This window comes from Sylvia atricapilla, chromosome 6 (genome assembly GCF_009819655.1).
Source record: "Sylvia atricapilla isolate bSylAtr1 chromosome 6, bSylAtr1.pri, whole genome shotgun sequence".
NCBI classification, from domain to species: Eukaryota; Metazoa; Chordata; class Aves; order Passeriformes; family Sylviidae; genus Sylvia; species Sylvia atricapilla.
Window position 1 is genome coordinate 57,008,094 of NC_089145.1, and position 19,283 is coordinate 57,027,376.

Sequence of the window (19,283 nt, forward strand, 5' to 3'; positions counted from 1 at the left end):
CAACAAACTCAAGTGCCTGAATTAACAAAATATAATACTAGGTAGACCAAAATAAAAGCCGTCTGACTCTACAGATGGATACATGAGGTGAAAGATAGAGAGACTCTGTTTCCCAACCTCACTAGCCCAAGTTCTTCTGATTTCAAGATATTACACTCCAAGAACCTTAGCCCCAAGAAAGCCATAGGATAAGAGTAACCTGGAGTTCCTCACTTTCATGTCATCTAGCTGGTGAAGACTAATGCCACCGCGGGAACCTGTGGCAGTAGAAGACAGAATGACAAGCCAGGGCTGATTCTGACTTTGGTAACACAAGTCCATTGATGATAAATTGACACTGCTGGTCATTTCCTAAATGTCCCAAAAACAGACATAAAAACTATTCAGGTCTGCCATGGCCCTCTGAGAAAGAAAATCGGGGCTAACAAGCTGAGAACAACTTCCTAAAAAACCAGAAAGCTTCTGCAGCAGCTGAGATCTTGAATCTTTCAACCAAAAGCGTGAAATTATCAATATCACATAGGTACCATTCAGAGCCATGAAGTGACAAGTAAGAAAAACAGTGCCGGGATAGACCCTCTTTTGTCTCTCTGTGGTGGGATCTCTGTGGAGGCACACTGTGCTTTCTAGGAAAGATGTTGTCCACAGTTCCCCCAGAGCCATGAGAGAGTCTGCCCTTATTGTCCCACCTTCTGTGCTTTTGTGTAAACCTGCCCTGTTCCAGTAATCACAGGGACAGATCAATCTAGAGATAGGAGCTGATATGAGCTCATCAACTCCTCTCACCTAAACTACTGCTGGTTGTACCTGCTTGCAGCTGACCTAATCCATGGCAGGAAGCCTTGAATGCATTTTATCCTTCAGATTCATCTGATAGCTGATTTAAATTTGAAGATATAGTTACATTACAAAATCTACCTTGCCATCAGATCATCAAAACACCTATATTGAAGGGTACAGGCCTCCTGAATCTGCTTGTAGCCAGAGGATTCTACAATGCAATAGACAACCTTTTTCAGGTTCCAATGGTATCTTTAAATACCTGGCTTCAAAGCAAATACTGATGGTGAGGCTATAAAAATAGATTGGATTAAGCTTTGCAAACAAAAGATAATGGTATGAAATCCCTGTTCAGATTTTCTGTGACATGTCCTGTAAGAAACCAGAAAAACACAGGAAATACATATGGTATATATAGTGACTTAAGTGTATGGCTCACTTAAGTCACTAAGCATGGACTCACCTCACATCAAGTAAGTGTGTACAGAAATTCCTTAAGAACCTCAAATTTTTAATGCCCTGCAAAAGTCATAATGGAGCAGGTCAGTACTGTTCAAAACTACAAAAGGCTTCCCCCAAATAAGTCAACTGCCACTACTAAGAAAGTTAAATGTTCGTGAAGAACAGCAACATAGGCAGTTGAGAAACTGGTGATTCAGCACTAATAAAGACTTTTTAAAGCATTTAGCTCCAGGTCAGCACCACTCAATTCATACAATAGTTTATTGTTTGCTTTTATCTCAGTATAGATGTGATTAGAAGCAAAAGCCTGACCAACTCAGCCTTAGGATACAGAAGCAGCTAAATAAGAAACTCATTGCTTTGGTGGGATTAATATGCCCATTACCCTATCCTGGCCTGCCTTCTTGATAGCAGACAAGCTCAACAGTGTCACAGCTGGGTTTAGAACCCATTCATTTATAACATAACTAAAACAAGAGGACTTCAATCTGTTGCTTCTTCAGGCTCACATTTCAGTGAGTGCACAAAATGGGGCTACACTGGCTGCTGGCAAAAATATGTGCTGCACCCAGCCACCTTCATTTTGTACCCTACTAAAGCATCCCAGAGGGAGATTTTTCATTCTGCCTGAACACAGGCCTTACTGCCTTTCCTAGCCTACCCAGAAGAGCTTACTTCAGGAGGGAGAAAAATGCAGCCTGTAATCACCTTGGGCATATGCAGCCCTCTTCTACCTCCTGTTCCCACATGGAGATGTCACGTCCCTCAAATAAGTGCAAAATCTGTCTTCCTCTTAAAGAAGGCTCCAGAGGTAACCACTGACTCAGCTGGTGACCAGCTTCAGGACAGTGCAGTGATTTGGAGAGTGGCAGCATGTCCTCCTCTGGAGTTACTAGTTAAAACAATTTTTACCAGGAGCTTAATTTTACATAAGGAATTATTAGCTAATCACAAAGAACAAAATAGAGCTCTAGGATCACTTTGTCAATAATAGTGCATGAACAAAGGCAACAAAATCGTGTAGCACTTGTAGTGCTCTTTTAGTGCTTCTGTGATGCACTTCTGAGGAACAAAACTGAGCCTCCCAAGTCCTTTGAAAACTGATTATTACTAGAATGCAGTAAATAGCTCACATTACATGGCCAAAATGGAACCCACTACACTCTGTACACAAACTGTCACCAGCACTCTGTTTTGACATTAGGAAAAGGACCATCCTCACCAACCACTCCCACTTTCTAGGCAAGCACTGGTAGTAGGAATCAGCCTGTCTCACCAGTCTTTTCTTAGAGATGAAGAAGCCATGAACAAATTCTCTCCCTCTAAATCTAGGAAACAAGTACGTTACATACAAAAACCATTTACTTGTGAAAGAACTGAAGGACCACAGCAGTATTAAACTATTAGAGAAATAAAGTGGGCAACCTCATCTGGACAAATAAGTACTCATGATTTAATTTTCAGGAACAAAGTGGCAATTGTACAGGAATTCTATTCCCTGTAACAGTATTGCAAACTCTAGAATAGAATACAACTTAGTTGTATTTTTTAGAAGTTTTCCAAACAATACCCATTTCTGCATCTGAATTTCAGATAAAGGTTTCTGAAGTCTGAGATACTTTTCACATGATCAGCCCTTCTCAGGACACACACTCAGTTTCATTGTTCACAGCTCAGAATGAAAAAAAAAATTAAAAAAATCTAACAGCCCTTGTGAGACTACATGCTGCCTTGAAATCTTCATTCCCAGTTTTCTCCTTCATGCCAACAGCTATGAACTGAACCATTATGAACACTTTCAGCCAGAAAAATTGAATATTTACAACAAGGTTAGAAGTCATACAACTAAGAAGTGTCAGAAGAAGACACACAGATGACAAATGAACCATACAGCATGATGGAAGTTTAAATCCTTGGGACAAGGACCACCACTTAATTGTGGGGGAAGGTGGCAGAAAGTACTGAGCTCTGGAAATGCCTAAGTCTCCCCAGGGAAGCAGTATGGCTCCTACTTAAGCTCTCTTTCCTGGGAAGCTCTTAATTTATGTTTACACTGAAATAAACGGAACAAAACAGTTTATTTGTGGGGGAGCATCTGAGAGGGTGGTTAGTACAGCCCTGGGGAGGCAGCAGGAAGTGGGATAACCTCAGAGCCAGGCCCAGCAGAAAGTACATGAGGAACATTAGTTTCCATATATACAGCTCTAGAGACACAGCTGAGGAAAGAAAAGAGAAGCCAAAAAAAGAGGCAGCTAAAGTGGTTTTGATGTGTCTTTTATTCAACTTGCCAATAAAGTTTGTCATTTCACTGAAACTATTATCTAACTCATAAATCCTCACATATGACCAGGTCCTTCAACTTCGAACAAAGGCATCAGAGTCAGTCAGGAGAAACTGTGGTGGGAGAGGTAACTTGTTTTGGGAGATAACTAAACAACCCATCTGTCATGGCTCCTTGATTCTTGACTGTCTTATCATCCTCAAATACCCAAAGATGCATTTATGCTGGAGTGTTGAAAGCTGCAGAATCTAAGTGCAACTCGAGGACCACATAAACGGATTTGACCTGTCACAGATAAGTTCCAATACCTAAATACAGGACAGCCTAAGCCAAGCTTTGCCTTTGGCTTAGGCACCGACTGAGACTTCATCTTCACGCGTGCATCCACACCAGCAAAGGACGGCTAGGAGCAGGAGGAGGCCTCTTTGGGGAAGGTTGGGAAGCAGCCACTGGAAAGCGGGAGAAGGCACACTGTGGTACCAGCCGCTGCTTTCTGGAGCCCGTCCCAGCATGTGCTGGCAGGGAGCTCCCCGAGCCTTTGCCAGCACATAGCTGTGCCTGCGGCTCCTGCCAGCAGCGGCCTCGGCCGCCCCCGCGCGGCTTCTCCCCATGCTCACACCGCCTAGGAAGGGAAAACTGCACTGCTAGATGGCTCGAGAGAAAACAGAAAACGCTCTAAAAACGTGTTTAACCATCCACAGCTGTTCTTTGCAAGGGCACTAGTAAATCACCAACTTTCCAACAGCTCCCCCCCAGTTCCCTTTCAAGTCCGCTTTCATCATCCTGTTGTCGTTTTCTGGCACGAGACTCTGATCAATGGTACTGACACAGGGTGAACTGTGCCCTCGAAGTCCCCTGCCCTCACTGAGGCTTATGCTGAGGGGAAAAAAAAAAAAACAACAAACCAAAACAAAATAGTATCCAGCTTCCTTGCACTAGGGAATGCACATTTCTCTCTAGCATGACAAAACTGGAAGTTCTAAACAGTACTCAACAGGCAATCAACAAAGATGTCCCCAGTGTCTTACCAAAGCAGCTGCCACGATGTGAAAGAAAACTTTTACACGCTGAGGCAATGGACAGCTCAGCAGAAACTAGAGTCTTGATAATCAGGTCCTCCACGCTGGCCATCAGTGCTGCAAGGAGGGGAGGGGGGCAGGAGGAAAAAGGAAAAAAGCAGATTGTGAAGTAACACATAATATCCAGAAAGGTATGAGAATACGCATATGGAGATACACCTTTGTGAATCAAAGCACATGACAAAGCAATGATGCTTGGAAATCCATGCAAGCCTAAGTATATGGAGACATGCATAAGTATCCTCGTGCAAAAGTGCTCACAAATGAGAACGTGAGAATGGTAAATGTGAGCACATGTACAGTGCAGGTAAGCAGGAACATATGGCAAAAACATCAGCACAAGTCAGCTGGAGTCTGACCACTGCCCACTCAGAGTATTAGGAAGGATTAAAAAAAAGAGTTAAGCAAGAGTGGGTTAGTGAGATAAGCCCTCAAACTACAGAGAATAAGCCATAGCACTGAGATACAAAAATTCTTATTGTGAACTGTTATGAGGTAACTGTTCTTTGACATTGCACCTTCCTCTAAAGCAGCCATTCCCATACCAAAATCCATAAATCTTTTCAAAATTTTGTGACTGGTGACAGCCCCCAGTCCTGCTGACCTACAGATAACCCACAGTAAGAAAGCACTCTCCAGCTCCTGCATGAGCCTGTGAAGAGAGCTCAGGAACAGGAGTCTAAGCAGACGGAGGAAGCAAAAGGCAAGAAAAGATGCACTTTAGACATAGACCTGGATTCTACACTGGACTTGGGATGAGTCATGCGATAGAAAGAACACCACATTGGTTTTGTTTTCAAGGGCAAGCAATAGAGAGAAGCGAGAGAAGGGAGAAATGAACAAATACTGGAATCACAGTCTCAGAAGTCAGTAAGGATGAAAGGATAGCCTTCCCCACCCCTCAAAGGGAGCACAAGCAAATCCACACAGACATCTGGCAATCCCTGCTTCAAAGAGTATCTTCTAGAAACCACTTGACTAGAGAGTTTACTTTAGGTCTACAATTACTATTTCTCATGCTCAGATGATGACATGCAGGGACCTGAACAATTACAGAAAGAGCATGCAAACAAATTCAGATGTGAACTTCTGTACCAGAAAACAACTAAGTGAAACCAACATAGCATGGAAACAGCCCAGCACACATAAACAACCCAGAACACAAAAACCTTGCCAGCCCAGACAAGGCCAGCACTTTTCAGCCAGCATTCTGCCTCCCTATGACCAGAACCAGATGCATCAGAGAAAGGTGCAAGAAGTCTTGTAATGGATAGTTAAAGAAATCTTTTTGCATTGTTCAGTAGTTTACTTAATAATTAAGAGTGTATATTTTATATTTGAGGTTGGGGTGAGGCATGGAGATGTATCAATATTAATAACTATGCATTCACAGCTTGCTGAACACATATGGTTGCAAGGGATTGGACAGCCATGCACACACATGATGGAAAAAACGTCTACTTCTGTCTGAAAGCCAGATTCAAACCCCTTTCTCAAACATTCGAGTGTTCCTTGGTAACATTTGCAACATGGGCCATAGCTGCTATCAGCAATTCTACTGATGCCACAGTATCACAGGTAAATTATCCCTTAAAGGATACACCTGGATTCTACTCTGCAGATGCAGTTACTCCCAGCAGACCTGGCAAAGGTGTGGAAGAGGGAGCTATTTTATATGAAACACAGACTAAATGAAAACACTCAGCAAAAACCTGAGCCATGGAAAGATGACACCACATCCAAGAGTCATTCAAACTGGCACAGTTGTCCAGAGGTTGGTCACTCATCAGACTGAACAGGCCATGGGAGCAGTAGAGGGAGGGAAGCTTTTAGAAGGAATGGAATGACCTTAAGAAACGGGAAATGTAGGTAAAATATTAAGAAACACACCCTGAGAAAGTCTCAGAATACTAGTTGCAAAAAGGAAGAGGTTAGGCCTTATCTCTGGGGAAAGATCTGGGCCTTATATCTCTGGAATAAATGCACAGCTCTAGTGAGTAAGGAACAATCCTTCCCTCCACCCTGCTCTAGTGATAAATGGGACTCACTGAGGCTCTTCCTTGACTTCTCAGAATTCACATTAGTGAGATGATCAAGATCCAACAAAGAAATAAAAGAACAAGATTTTTACTGACCTGCAGTGTCTCTCCCCTCTTGTTTTAAGTACCTCAGCATTGCACTCATGCTCCACTTGTTTCCATAATCCTCTATTTCAGGATCATCACAGCTAAAAATAAATGAAGGAGATTGACACCACTGGCCTACCTCTATGGATCAGCACTAGACCAACTTAGGTAAACTGACCCAAACTCTAAAGAACGAGTTCCATTCTCCAGCCAAGTACCTGACATAATCTCCACTCTTCTTGTTGACACTGTAGTTGGTCAGATGCATGAACTGGTTTTTAATGTTCTTGAGCGTGTGGTCATACCTCACTGTTGCAAACCTGTAAAGAGGAATAAAAATTCACAGTATTTCTTGAACAAGTGGCATCCTTGCTAGATACAGCGTGTCACTACAAATCACAGACTACCACACAGACCACTCAACAGCAACACCTAGGGAGAGAATGCATGTAATGAGAGTTCAGCAAATGCAAAATACAGTTTATCCTCAAAGGACATATCAGGCAAAAAATAACATAATAAAATATGAATATAATGTAATAGAATAGTTGCAGTTAGAAAGGACCCACAATAGGAATCTAGCCCAACTGCAACCGTTTTCTTACACTACATGTAAACCTGATTCAATACATATTTTAGGCCTCAGACTTTGGAGAAAAATATATTTTTAAAAATTGAGAGCAGAATCCAGAGCATCTGGTAGGTAGAATGACCTGTATTAGCCACTGATAATCACTATAGCTCCAGTTCACCATGTTCCAGTTCAAAAAACAAAAAAACCACAAGAGAAAAAACACCTTCACTCTGACAATCCTCCTGTACAAGAGCTTAAGATGCCAATGTCTCAAAAGAGATAAGGGGAGTAAGAAAAGATAAGGGTATAGTCAAACACATGCTATCCAAAGAAGCCCCAGCAAGAGGAAAAGTATGTACCAAGGAGAACGTGGTCAGCTGCATAAAAAGGGGAGCAGATATGGGGGAAGCCTCAATGCAGGAAAAAGGAGGCAGGATTCAGGAAAAATGGAAGAGGGAGAGAAAGTTGGACCATCTGGTCATGCAATGAAATAAGGTTCAGAAAAGAATGCATCTCCAATTTTTTTCATTAATACTCATCTCTCTTGATCCTTCCCCAGTTACTTTCCATACTTCAGAAGACACTGAAGTATACAAGGACAGCTAACAAGTTACACCAAAAAAAACCAAGAATACCAAACCAAAAAAAACCCCCAAAACACATCTCTCCTTTAGAAAGAATTGCCAAAAAAACAAAGACCTTATTTCTCAGTTAAAACGATGCCACTACTGCCCTCATTTGGTAACCATTTTGAGAAATATATCAGCAAATTCATGAAAATGCTTAAACTTATCCTTAAATCCCCATGTGGAAGCAGGGGGGGAAACTAACCCCCCATGACCTAACTAATTTTAAATGGCTAGGTTAAAAGAGTGAAAAATATTTTGCACTTTATTTTTCTCAGCTTTAACTACGTATGAAGTCAGAACAGCTGGCAACAAAAACATTTGGAAGTCTGGATCCCCTTTCCACATATTTCCACAGCTTAAAGTATTTGAATTTCTTTTCAGTTTAACTGTAAGTTTCCTGGATTTAGCACTTTTGTTTTGAAAACAGTGACAAAAGCCCTGTCATATATTTTGTTCTTATTTATGATTTCATCATCCCCATCTTAACAATTATTTACTGGCAGCATACTATAAGTATTTGTAGAAATATACTTTCAGCCAGATCCTGGAAGATACTGAGCACAATCAGAGAGCCATTTCAAGTCTTCCTTGGTACTTCCAAGCAGAGGGCAATTAGGTTCACCATGCTTTTCAGCTTATGCTTTTAATTTTTCATCCTCAAATATGAGAATAGGAACCCCTGGCAGACACAGACAATACTCTCAACAGCAGTACTTCTGTACCTTCAAATGCTTGCATTAGCTTCCTTCTACAAAGATATCCTTAATTCTTAGGTGGACTGAGCTCCATGCTCAGAATTTTACATTTCCATGGGGACTGTCTATTCAGATGATGTTTCACTGTGTTCTAGAGCTCCCAGTACCAAAGGTTTCTCTTTTATGAGGATGCTATCACCTTGAAAGACATCATGGGCAACTTCAGCAATGCATCAAAAACCTCCAAAATGTTAAATTATTCATATCTACTCTCAAAAAAGCCCAAGCTTTAAGCAACATAATCTAATACTTATTAATACATTCACCAAGAGCTGGTTTGACCAGCCTCATGCTAAGTGCAAGCCTGCAAATGGAAAATCCAAGCTATTTCTAGAGCTTCTATCAATAGCCTCTGGATGTCAGAATAGTAACAGACCAGAAGTAGAACGCTAGCAAATAGCCCACACTCCTTACACTTTTGTGTTTTCCACTTGCCTGAGATGGAGGAGTGTTACTACCTCTGAAATACCAATCACAATTATCTTCAGTACTCTGCAGTTCTGCAGCTTTACAGAGCATACTTTAATGTGTAATTCTTCCACTGTAGGAACTATGCTGCTCATCCATCACACTTGTTCTCTCCAGGAAGGACAAGAGACTTGCAGGCTACAGAATGTCTTGCTTCAGCAGAAATTTACCCTTATTTTAGAGAAACCAAGGTCATAGGATAACACCTTACAGTAATAGTGAAAAATAGAAAATATGGAAAATTAGAAAACCTGATTTCTAGGTATTGAACTGAAATTAGAATAAACTCTTGAGCAATCTTACAATCTTTTAGAAGATGACTTCATTTAAGGGCAACATTCTTTTCCAATTTCATTCTGGGCCACTATTAAGAATGGAATATATGTTACTTAAAAGATAAGGGCCAAGACCCTAAAAGCAATTCAAAAACTATATGCTAAGCAGGGACAGAAAATAAAGGGCAAGCCTTGTGTTTTCCTAGTAACAGAATTTACCACAAGCATATACTTCAATATTCTGCACGAATTATTTTTCTAAACACTAAAGGCTTCATGCCCAGGTGTCTCATATTGCTACAATCCAGCCAAAGAGTGATGAAGGCACAAGTACGTGAGTCCAGATCACCCTCTGCCAGGACAGGACTGCTGCTGAGCCAAAGCATTACTCGTGGATGCTGCTATGTGGGAGCCTGCAATCAGACAGGAATCCAAGAGGACTCCTAAACCAAAGGCTGGACTGTCCACACGTGGAGGCCCATCTTCAGCCAAAAAAGAGTGTTTTATCCAGGGAAACTCATCTAAACACTACCTGCTGCTTACTAATACCATCTCTTCTTACTCTGCTTCAAGCAACTGTCATTTTCCCCCTCTATGATCTGTTCCTGTCCAAGTTCTGGACTACTCCATAGGCCTTGCAATGCAGAGACCCACCACACTTAACAGGCATTGCTGATGAAGTGTGAGTGGTTCAACAACTAGATTCACATTGCTTTTAATTCTTAAAAAAAAAAATAGAATTTTCCTGTAGGACTCATTAAGTGGAAAAAAAAAACTAGGAAAAGGTAAAATTTTCCACTATTAGTCAGACAGGAAGGTTTTCTGCCACTTCAGTGCATTCTTCTGTCCCCACTTCATCTAAACCAGCAGTCCTTATTGTTAACAATATGAAATATTATGCAGGTAGCCAAGAAAGGAATGGATGTCTGTTCTCTATCCACCATCAGAAGAGTATCAAGTCTGTTTTGGCCTGAATTCAGATTTGCTTTCTCTAGAATACGAGTTCTAACCGCCAGTCTTCGAATCTGAATGACTGAACTTTATTTCACCTGCCAATGTACTTGGAGAGAGTGCAGCAGTAGCAGATGCAAGAGGAATCATCCTCTCTGACAGCATTAACCTGGGTCATCTCTGAGATATGTATTACACAGAGATAATACAGTTCACAGCAGAAAGAACACAGGAAGCACCTTCCCATGTCCTGATGTTATGTATTGCTTGTATTCACTGTTGAAAATGAACTGCAAGTGATACTAAAGATACTCACTTTCATTAACTTGTTTACCTGCCCTTACAGCAGTCCCATTCTCTCAAAGATCCTCCCCTTTTAATGAATCTTGGCTTTTAAACTCTGAGGAAAGGGCTAAGTTAAGAAGATGAAGGACACATTCTAACACAGTATACAACAGATTAGATTTCAAAAGCCTCTAGGAAGAAATATAATAGGAGAACTTCTACCCAAAAACTACAGCTGGAAATAGGAAAGGTTAAACTGAGGTTGACTGTGCATTGTTCAGTTTCCACACTAACTGCTGCCTGTAAATACAGCCTCCCAGGCAGAAGCAGCTGCAATCATATTGGGAACAGCCCTGGCAGCCTCCTTCCCTTTCACTGCAGCTTCTCTTTCCCCAGAAGGACTGAGGAGATGCCCTTCATTTCTGAATTCAAAGCTCAGAATACAGAAGTCATCCTCACACACTCCTCTGTTCTGATATGTCTGCTCATGTCTCAGTTTGCCACAGACAAGTCACACAGGCATATTCCAGCCTGGATGAAGGCAACAACCCATTCTCTATACCAGCAACTACTACACTGCTCACCCTCCCCAACAGCACGTTTCCCTTCCCTCTGGCTGTACTTCCTCTTGGATCTAAGAGGAAGAAAGAACAATCAAAGGCAAGCAGAAGGGTGACAGTAGCAGCAGCAGGTAGGGTGGGCAGCACAAAAAGAAAATTAAGGGAAAACTCCTCACTAATTCCTTCAGACCCCAGAACTACTCTCAACCTCCAGACTAACAGTATAACCTCTAAAGACATCCCAGCTCTCTGCCTCTCTGTCATGCTTCAGAATTCACCTTTGGTATTCAGATTTTGACAGATTCCAGCCTTCCCTTTCTTGTAAGAGGTCATTAAAAGTCTAATAACCAGAGTTAAGCTCTATCTGCAATTGGTCACCTTCTCCACAAGTGTCATGCAAGCTTTTTCCCTGCTCACCTAGCAGTCTACAAAACATGTCACACTGAAAAACCCCCAAATCCACCACACCAAACTTTGGCCCTTTACCCACATCCCTACACTGCCTTAACCCAAACAATTCCCCTTTTACTGTCACAGTTTCAGGCAGGACAGCACCCAAGGGATTGTACAACGCTCTTTGCCTTATCTCCAGCATTACTTCAGGAAATTAACTAACCACAAGGTAAAGTTTGCAAGTCATTTCACAAACATGTAAACTGGATCATGAAATATTTACAGAAGATGCTACATGGTTTTGCATGAAACTTGACAGCTCTGGAATGCTTATTTGAGGCATCTAGTCAGTGCCTGGGAAAGGAAGAGAAGCAGGGAAAAGACTCTGGAGTGGGAAGAAGGAAAGAATAGTTAATCTCTCTTCTCTCAAATGAGTTCTACAAAAAAGCACACATTATGATAGACTTTTCCATGACTACACACAAAGTTCCTGCATAAATGTCCTGGAAATAATCAGTGTAGTGCTTTTACAAGCATGCTCCTCACATTTTATACTTGGAGTCACTTTCCCAGTCCCTCATTCCTCCCCATGAATTAGACTTTAGCCTCTCTCTTAGTCTATTAGCTGCCACTTTGTTTAGGGAACACAGTTCCCTTACACTACAGGACAGAAAACAGAAGTCTAAAGACCATCACAACCCTCCCTACCCCAACATTAGTGTTTCACAGCATCCACCTGATATATAAGTTAGTAACTGACTATGAACAGGAGCTAAAGCTTGTAAGGGAATTACTAAACATAAAAAGGAGTTTTGGTGACACCTCTATGATGGCAGTTTCTCTAATCAAAGCTGAATAAAATTACTCAAACAGTTCTATGTTAAAGAACAAGATCCAGGAGCAGTTTTACTGGATGTCTGCAGGAACAGGGAGGAAAATAAAGCCTTTTATTAATCTTTTCACAACAAATTTGTATGTTTTCAATTTATGCACTGGCATTAACAGGATTTTGAACCTTTGGAGCACAAGCAAACATCATGAGGATGACCAAGCACTGGCACAGGTTGCCCAGAGAGTTTGTGGAGCCTCCTTCCTCAGAGATATTCAAAAGCCATTTGGACATGGTCCTGGGCAACCAGACCTGGATGGCTCCACTTGAGCAGGGGGTTGGACCAGACCCCTTCTAACATCAGCTACTCTGGGATTTGGTGAACCTCTCATGTTCTGTTTCTCAGATTCTCTAGTTTCTCATTGTTCAGACTGTCAACAGCTTTAACAACTGCCTGTCTGTTAAGCACAACAGGAGGGTCATGTAGTTATACACCTCAGTGATTCAGTAGTTATTCACCTCAGTGATCTGAATCTAATTATCTTAATTAAAAAGTAAGAAAGCAACATAAAGCTTTCTGGCTTCATAGTCCATCCACTGGCCTGAAGTCCAGCAGGTACATCTAGTAAATAACACTGCTCCACAGCTTCTGCACAGGGCAGTGTCTACTGAAGTGGCTCTAACTCAGTCCTAGGTGTCCATGTAGAAATAAATGAGTTGCACTTTCTAAGGAGCAGAGGCTGCTGGGCAGAGGTTACTGCAAAGGGATGGGGCTGCTGCAGCTGGCTCAGCCAGCTCTGGCCTAAGCACAGCCTGTGAGCTAATGTGAATTCCTTGGCACAAAGCAAACACCTGAATTCTTTGGAAACCACAGGAATCCAGCCCAGAAATGGTGAATATCCCAGAGGAGCCAGTGTCAAATAGGAAGCCAGGCTACTGAAGGGTGTCACAAGGCTGAGTGGTGTGAGCTCAGGTGGTGTGAGCAAGGCAGCTAGTGGCAGGTGCTGGGAAACCCAGTGGTCTAATCCCAGAGCTAACCCTTGTGTCCCACTGGAAAGTCTCCCCACTGCTGCTCCTTAGACCTTTTGCATTTTGCAAGAATGTTTGAGTTTCAACTCAGTTTTGCTTCTTCTTTTTCTCTAATCTATTTTTCAAATTCAGCGCAAATCCGAATGATAAATTCCTGATGGTCTAAGACCCTTCCAGCTATTCAAGCTCAGAAATAGGGCTGTCTAAACATGGTTTAGGAGAAAAAGCACTCTATCAAGAAGTCTCCCCAAAACAAGGAGCCATTTCACAATGAATCCCCCACACTATGTGGTGAGTCCTCATCATGCCTGCAGGCACCAAGCAAGGGAGGTCTTCCAGGCTCCTTTCTGCCCCACACAGGAGAAGGAGAAGTTAGACAGGAGAGAGAACTAGCAAAACAGGGAAGGCTCAAACAGCACAAGCTATTCCTGGCCCTATGTTCTCTTTAGCTGTACTTCAGGCACAAGTCAGGCTTGTTATTCTCTACTTACATGAATGCCCCTCCAAAAACCAGCATAATCCACCAATTCAGCAGTTGGCTCTAAGTGAAGCCATGTAACTGGGCTTGGTGAGTCACCTTCAGAAGCATGCCAAAGTTTATAATTAAGACTGTAGTTTATTAACAATGTACCTCTTATTCAAACTAAGATACAAAAGGTATGTCAATAAATATATTACACTGCCTGTTTTGGAAATCTCAGATAAATAAAACTACCAAGATTTCAATGTATTATCAGATGACAGAGCTATACCCTCAGACAAACCTGGACCAAGCTTGCCATGAGCATCTTATTTTCCAAACCTATACCTTCATTGCAAAGGTCCCAGGTACAATTCTCCAGGCTCTGATCACAGACAACCAATCTAGATTATAATTTTCCTTTCCAGTTACAAGTTCCTTTAGTAACAGTTACAGTTTCCTTTAGTAACAAAGTTACTAAATATCTGCCAATTTAACAGATGTATGGCAGCACACTTTGTCTACTTTTTTTTAATATGTACTAGAAAAGTGTTCAACACACTTTACAATCCAGCAGGAGGATCTTAAGTCACTCAGTGCTGCTTTATGTCTTACACACAGCTTCAATCGTGTTTCAAGCCTCAAGTAAGAGAAAAATCCTCACCCCACTCCACTCCCTCCAAACAGATCACTGAATATCTCCAAATCAATCTATTAGCAGCATTCCTTCTAGAGGTCTCTCAGGCACAAAATACGCAAGGAGTTTTGACAGAGTTCGAGGGAGGGACAACTAGAAAAGTTGTATTGTAACAGAAGAAAAAAACAGAGCACATTCACTGACACCACTCTTAATAACTCTCCAGAAGTCTGACCCTTGACTCTGTTCACTTGAGGCTCTGTCCGCTCATACAGCTTATTCCACATGGAATGGGATGGAAATAGCTAGAAAAGGAACCTACTCAATATCAGTGCTTCCTAAGTTCTACTCAATATTCTTTTAGAGGATAAACAGAAAAAAAATCCAAGAAAACTCCACCCCAACACAAACATTTTGAAGTCATTATCTTCCTGAAAAACTGCATTTAAAAATTTAATAAAAATGAGAGAAAGAACTTTGGCCAGGGCAAACCAAATAGTTATTTAGTACTTCCTGCACAACAGCTGAAGGCTTTGTTACACACATCTGGGTATATATCCTTACTATCTCCTTCAAATGAAACTTGGAAAGCAAAACAGAAGGTACAAAAACGTTAGGTCCACAATTTCTTATTTCTCCTCAGCTCTGAAGCCTCAAATTCCACTCTAGATCATGTCATGACAAGTCTAGCTGTGCCAGAAGAAACAAGGCCTAAGGAAATATCTAGTCAAACATCACAAATACTTGTTAGACCAAGTCTGTTCCTTGTAAAGATCATTAAATCTTATGGTTTCCTCATAACACTCCTGTTCTAGTAGAGGCCACAAAGTTTACTGAAACAGTCAGGTTTCTCTTGGAATATGCAGAGCATTAACACTAGAGAGGAACATGACCTTTCAGCCAGACTAAGAAAATGGGGAAAAAAAAAATTATCACCAAGCTAGGTCATCCTTACTACACTTCAGAGACTATCTGCCTTCAGAAAGCAAATTCAAAGCATGGAAGTCACCACAGTGCACTGCAAGCACTAGCTGAGCTTCCAAAAGCAGATTGCTTTTCAATTTTTCACCTTAGATTGCTTCTATACCACCTTTGATTCCAGACCCTGATACAACCTCCCAGTTCTCTGCTAGAAATTGTTTCTACCCTTAAGCAGCATGGTTTTTTTTTTTTTTTTTAAAGCAAAGTATTAAAAACAGCTTCTACTCCCCAAGGTTAAAACATTTCCCTCTCCCTGCAGAGCTAAACTTTTGTCTCAGCTTTAAACCAAAGCATTACACTATGTGAGGCAATACAGTGCTCTCTCCCAGCATGTAACTCACACTGTAAAATGAATGGCAAAACTGCTAAACAGGAAGCCATAATCCAGGAACTCCAGGTTCTCTACCTCTCACCAGCTGAATCTGCAAATGCAGGCTATGGGGAAACCGCAAATCGCTGCAACTGAAGACCACTAGTGCCATCTGGAGGCCACCTAAAGTTTGATCAGCCTCTGCTCACCTTGAGCGGTGTCCTCCAAAGAGAGCTTGCCAGCCCTCTTTGCAGCAAGAACATACCAGCTGTCCAGCCACAGTAGATGGGAAAAGCTTAAGGATAATTAAAGATACTCTCTGCAATAAGCTTACAGCTATCATGTGAAAGAATTCAACTACAAGTCTTTAGCCACAAGCTGACATTCAGCTGAAATTGCTCAATGGGCAGTTGAAGTTTAGTAACAGAACCAGAGGAACTCTCCGTAGGCCAGCATTATCCCTCTTGGAAGAGAGACAATAGCTTATTATTTCCATTTCCTCTACACCTCTTCCACAGTTGTACTGGTAGAGTGGACCATACTGCAAAGCAGAGCTAAGATACCTGGTGCCACATTTAGTCTCCATACACTATCTACCTCTCACAGAAAGCTGACGGATGGGGTGCAATTTGAAAGGAAGGAAAACTTAATTAATAATACTGTGGTGTCCTGTATGTTCCACTTGTCACGTGTGTTGACACCATGTGCAGCAGATTTGATTACAGTTTAAACAAATGGACTCTAAACATACATAAAACTGCTAAGAACTAAACTAAGAACACCGGAAAGTGATTTTTCAAGTATTGCTGCCAGATGGGCATGGAGTATTGAGAGTTCAGAATTGCTGAGACTGATGTTTCTGAATGGATACCCAGATATGCACTTCCACACTCTTACCCTCAAGCAAAATATATTACTCCACTGGCAAAAATGCACACTTGTCTTCACAGTAGAATACTTGTGTTTATAGAGATCAATTTTTCCAGAAGTAAATTCCTCTGTTACAAGATCAGCAGAATTACCTTTAAGATATTAATGATGGTGCAAATCCTATATTTGAAGGCCTGCTAGTACTGCTCATTCTGAGAACATGCTGGAATTCTATGCTATCATGTTTCCCTCTTCACTTTCCAAAAACATGCAGTATTAACAGGTAACAATTTAACTGCCAGTTCCCAAGAGAAAAGTCTTGCATGACTGGCACATTTAAGGCTCCCTTTCTAAAGTAAATATAGTTGTTAAGCTTTCCACTTATGAAGACAAACCTCCCCTTTCTGCCTCCTTTTAGGGAAAAAATGTGTTCACATTATCTTTGCAGGCAGAGGCACATCACAGCACACCTGAAGGACATTCATCAGTTTAATGGATATTTCTTGTGGGATCATTATTTATGTATCCTTTGGGATCCATTATCCTCTTGGGACAAAGATAATTTGGATTCAGTATCTACCCAAGTCAGAGCCATGTCAGGCATGAACCCCAGAGATACTCTGAATACATCAGATGTGCTTGTAAGACAGATATAGCATTACCTAAAACTGTTGCTGAAGGCAGTTTTGTGGTGTTCTTTTCTCAAACATCACTACAGTTAAAATTCTGATCTGTTGAGAATTCAGAGGGATGATTGCTTCAAATCCATTAGTTACTACAGACAAATATTTTGCTAAACTTCTGTGACAAAAAAACCCAGGTATTTTTGGTAGACAAGTATTTATTCTAGGGAATCTTAGGTGCCTCTCATGACTTACATACAAAGGAAAATTGTTATTTTGCAGGGTAAAAACAGTAAACTAGCCTAAAACCACTTAGCAAACACTGCAGGAAATGCAAATGCTGACCTGACGTTTAGAAGAGTCATTGAAATGAATGAGTCACTGAGCTCATTCATTAACAGGTCTCAAACTACTTTTTTTTTAAAGGATAAATTTGAGAAAGCTTGGATTCACTTTCCCTTGGAGAATTGAGAAGAGGCAGAAAGGTATCAACAACCACAAGTTTCAAGAACAACTCAGCCTTAAGAATGAACATGCCAATGATGATTTGTTTCGTCATTAAACCCTTGAGAGTTGAAAACTTGCTATATTTACCATATAATATATATACAAAATCCCTCACTCAAGATCCTATAATCCATATGAAGAAACCTGATGGGACAAAGCATGATGAAGTATTATCTATTTAAACTCTGCAGAATTCCCTAACTGGCACTTTCCTCATTTTGCTATTGTTTCAGGAGTACAAAGGCAAGCCAAGAAATGTCTGGATCACCAAGTGCAGGTACCAAAAAGGAAGACTTCTCCCATACCTGGCCAATCCTTCCTCGTAGAGATAGATGACAAGTGGATCATAGGATGTAACCAGAACATAGAGACGCACATCAAACTTGAAATCTGAAATACAGTTATCAAGAGTCAGTCACTACAAATATCATTCAAACATCATAACCAGCTGAGGAATTTCAACAAACTCTGAGAGCAATAAACCATTATCTGCTGATGACATAGGTGCCTGAAACTACCCCAGTTGAAAAGCTTCCAGGTTTTAATGAATTCTTTAGTTACATTTGTCTGATGTTAGACCAAGCTAGACCACTCAATTATTCAACTTAACTCCTGCAAAGCTTGCAGAGATCATCAGAGGCAGGGTTGGGGGAAGAGAGCAAAGCAATTCCTGAGCACACTCACCATCTATGAGCAAGGGATTGCTGATGTAACGAGACACCAAGATGTTGTCTTCCACTATAATTTGGTTTGGCTGCAGAAGAACAGAATTTAAGAGTCAAAAAACAGAAGATGTAAGGAAAACAAAGAAATTAGATCAAATCCACCATTTTTTCCTGCCTTTCCCTCTCAAATCCACGCTGTACCAATAAGTATGTCTGGGGAAGGAAGAAATAAAATCAAAAGGAAAAAACATAACTGTCAGTCACAACATATTTAAGGTAATTAGATCCTAAAGAGAAGTCTAGGAATTATCACATTGCCAAAAAACCTGCTCATTAGATTTTCCAGTAAAATACTCAGAGTAGCATACAGATTCAACAGCCACATGGCAATGACGTAAAAGAGGAAAAAAGCAACAAACCCTCACATCTAAGAAATAACTTTTACTCTGTTTGCTTCTCAAGGGTTTAACCAAACACATGGAGAAGGGGTTTAGAAGACCCAGGATGGAGTATGCAACTACAGCTGGTGAAGTCACAAGTGAAGAAAATGACTCAACTTGTGATCTTTGTAACTACATCCTGGGCTGGTATCCAGCCTTTCTGCCTAGCTTCTACTGAGTCTCAGTTCACAGCAGGAGCTTCTGTACCCAAAAGAAGCTACACTTGTAGGTAAGAACAGAAAGCTCCAACTATGACAAATACACATTAAAAAGTTATGGGATCTGTTGCAAAAGCTTTTACTTTTTTTGCTGTA

General features: G+C 41.1%; 1 protein-coding gene across 1 annotated transcript in view; it reads right to left on the bottom strand.

The window, feature by feature from the left end:
- TTLL5 (tubulin tyrosine ligase like 5) overlaps window positions 1-19,283 on the bottom strand; it is a 123,661-nt gene that overhangs the window by 94,440 nt on the left and 9,938 nt on the right. Inside the window, exons 8-12 of the mRNA XM_066322020.1 lie at window positions 18,549-18,618; window positions 18,170-18,254; window positions 6,947-7,048; window positions 6,738-6,829; window positions 4,552-4,659 (exon numbers count right to left, since the gene is read on the bottom strand). Coding sequence (XP_066178117.1) covers window positions 4,552-4,659; window positions 6,738-6,829; window positions 6,947-7,048; window positions 18,170-18,254; window positions 18,549-18,618 — 457 coding nt within the window. The remainder of the gene's footprint in view (window positions 1-4,551; window positions 4,660-6,737; window positions 6,830-6,946; window positions 7,049-18,169; window positions 18,255-18,548; window positions 18,619-19,283) is intronic.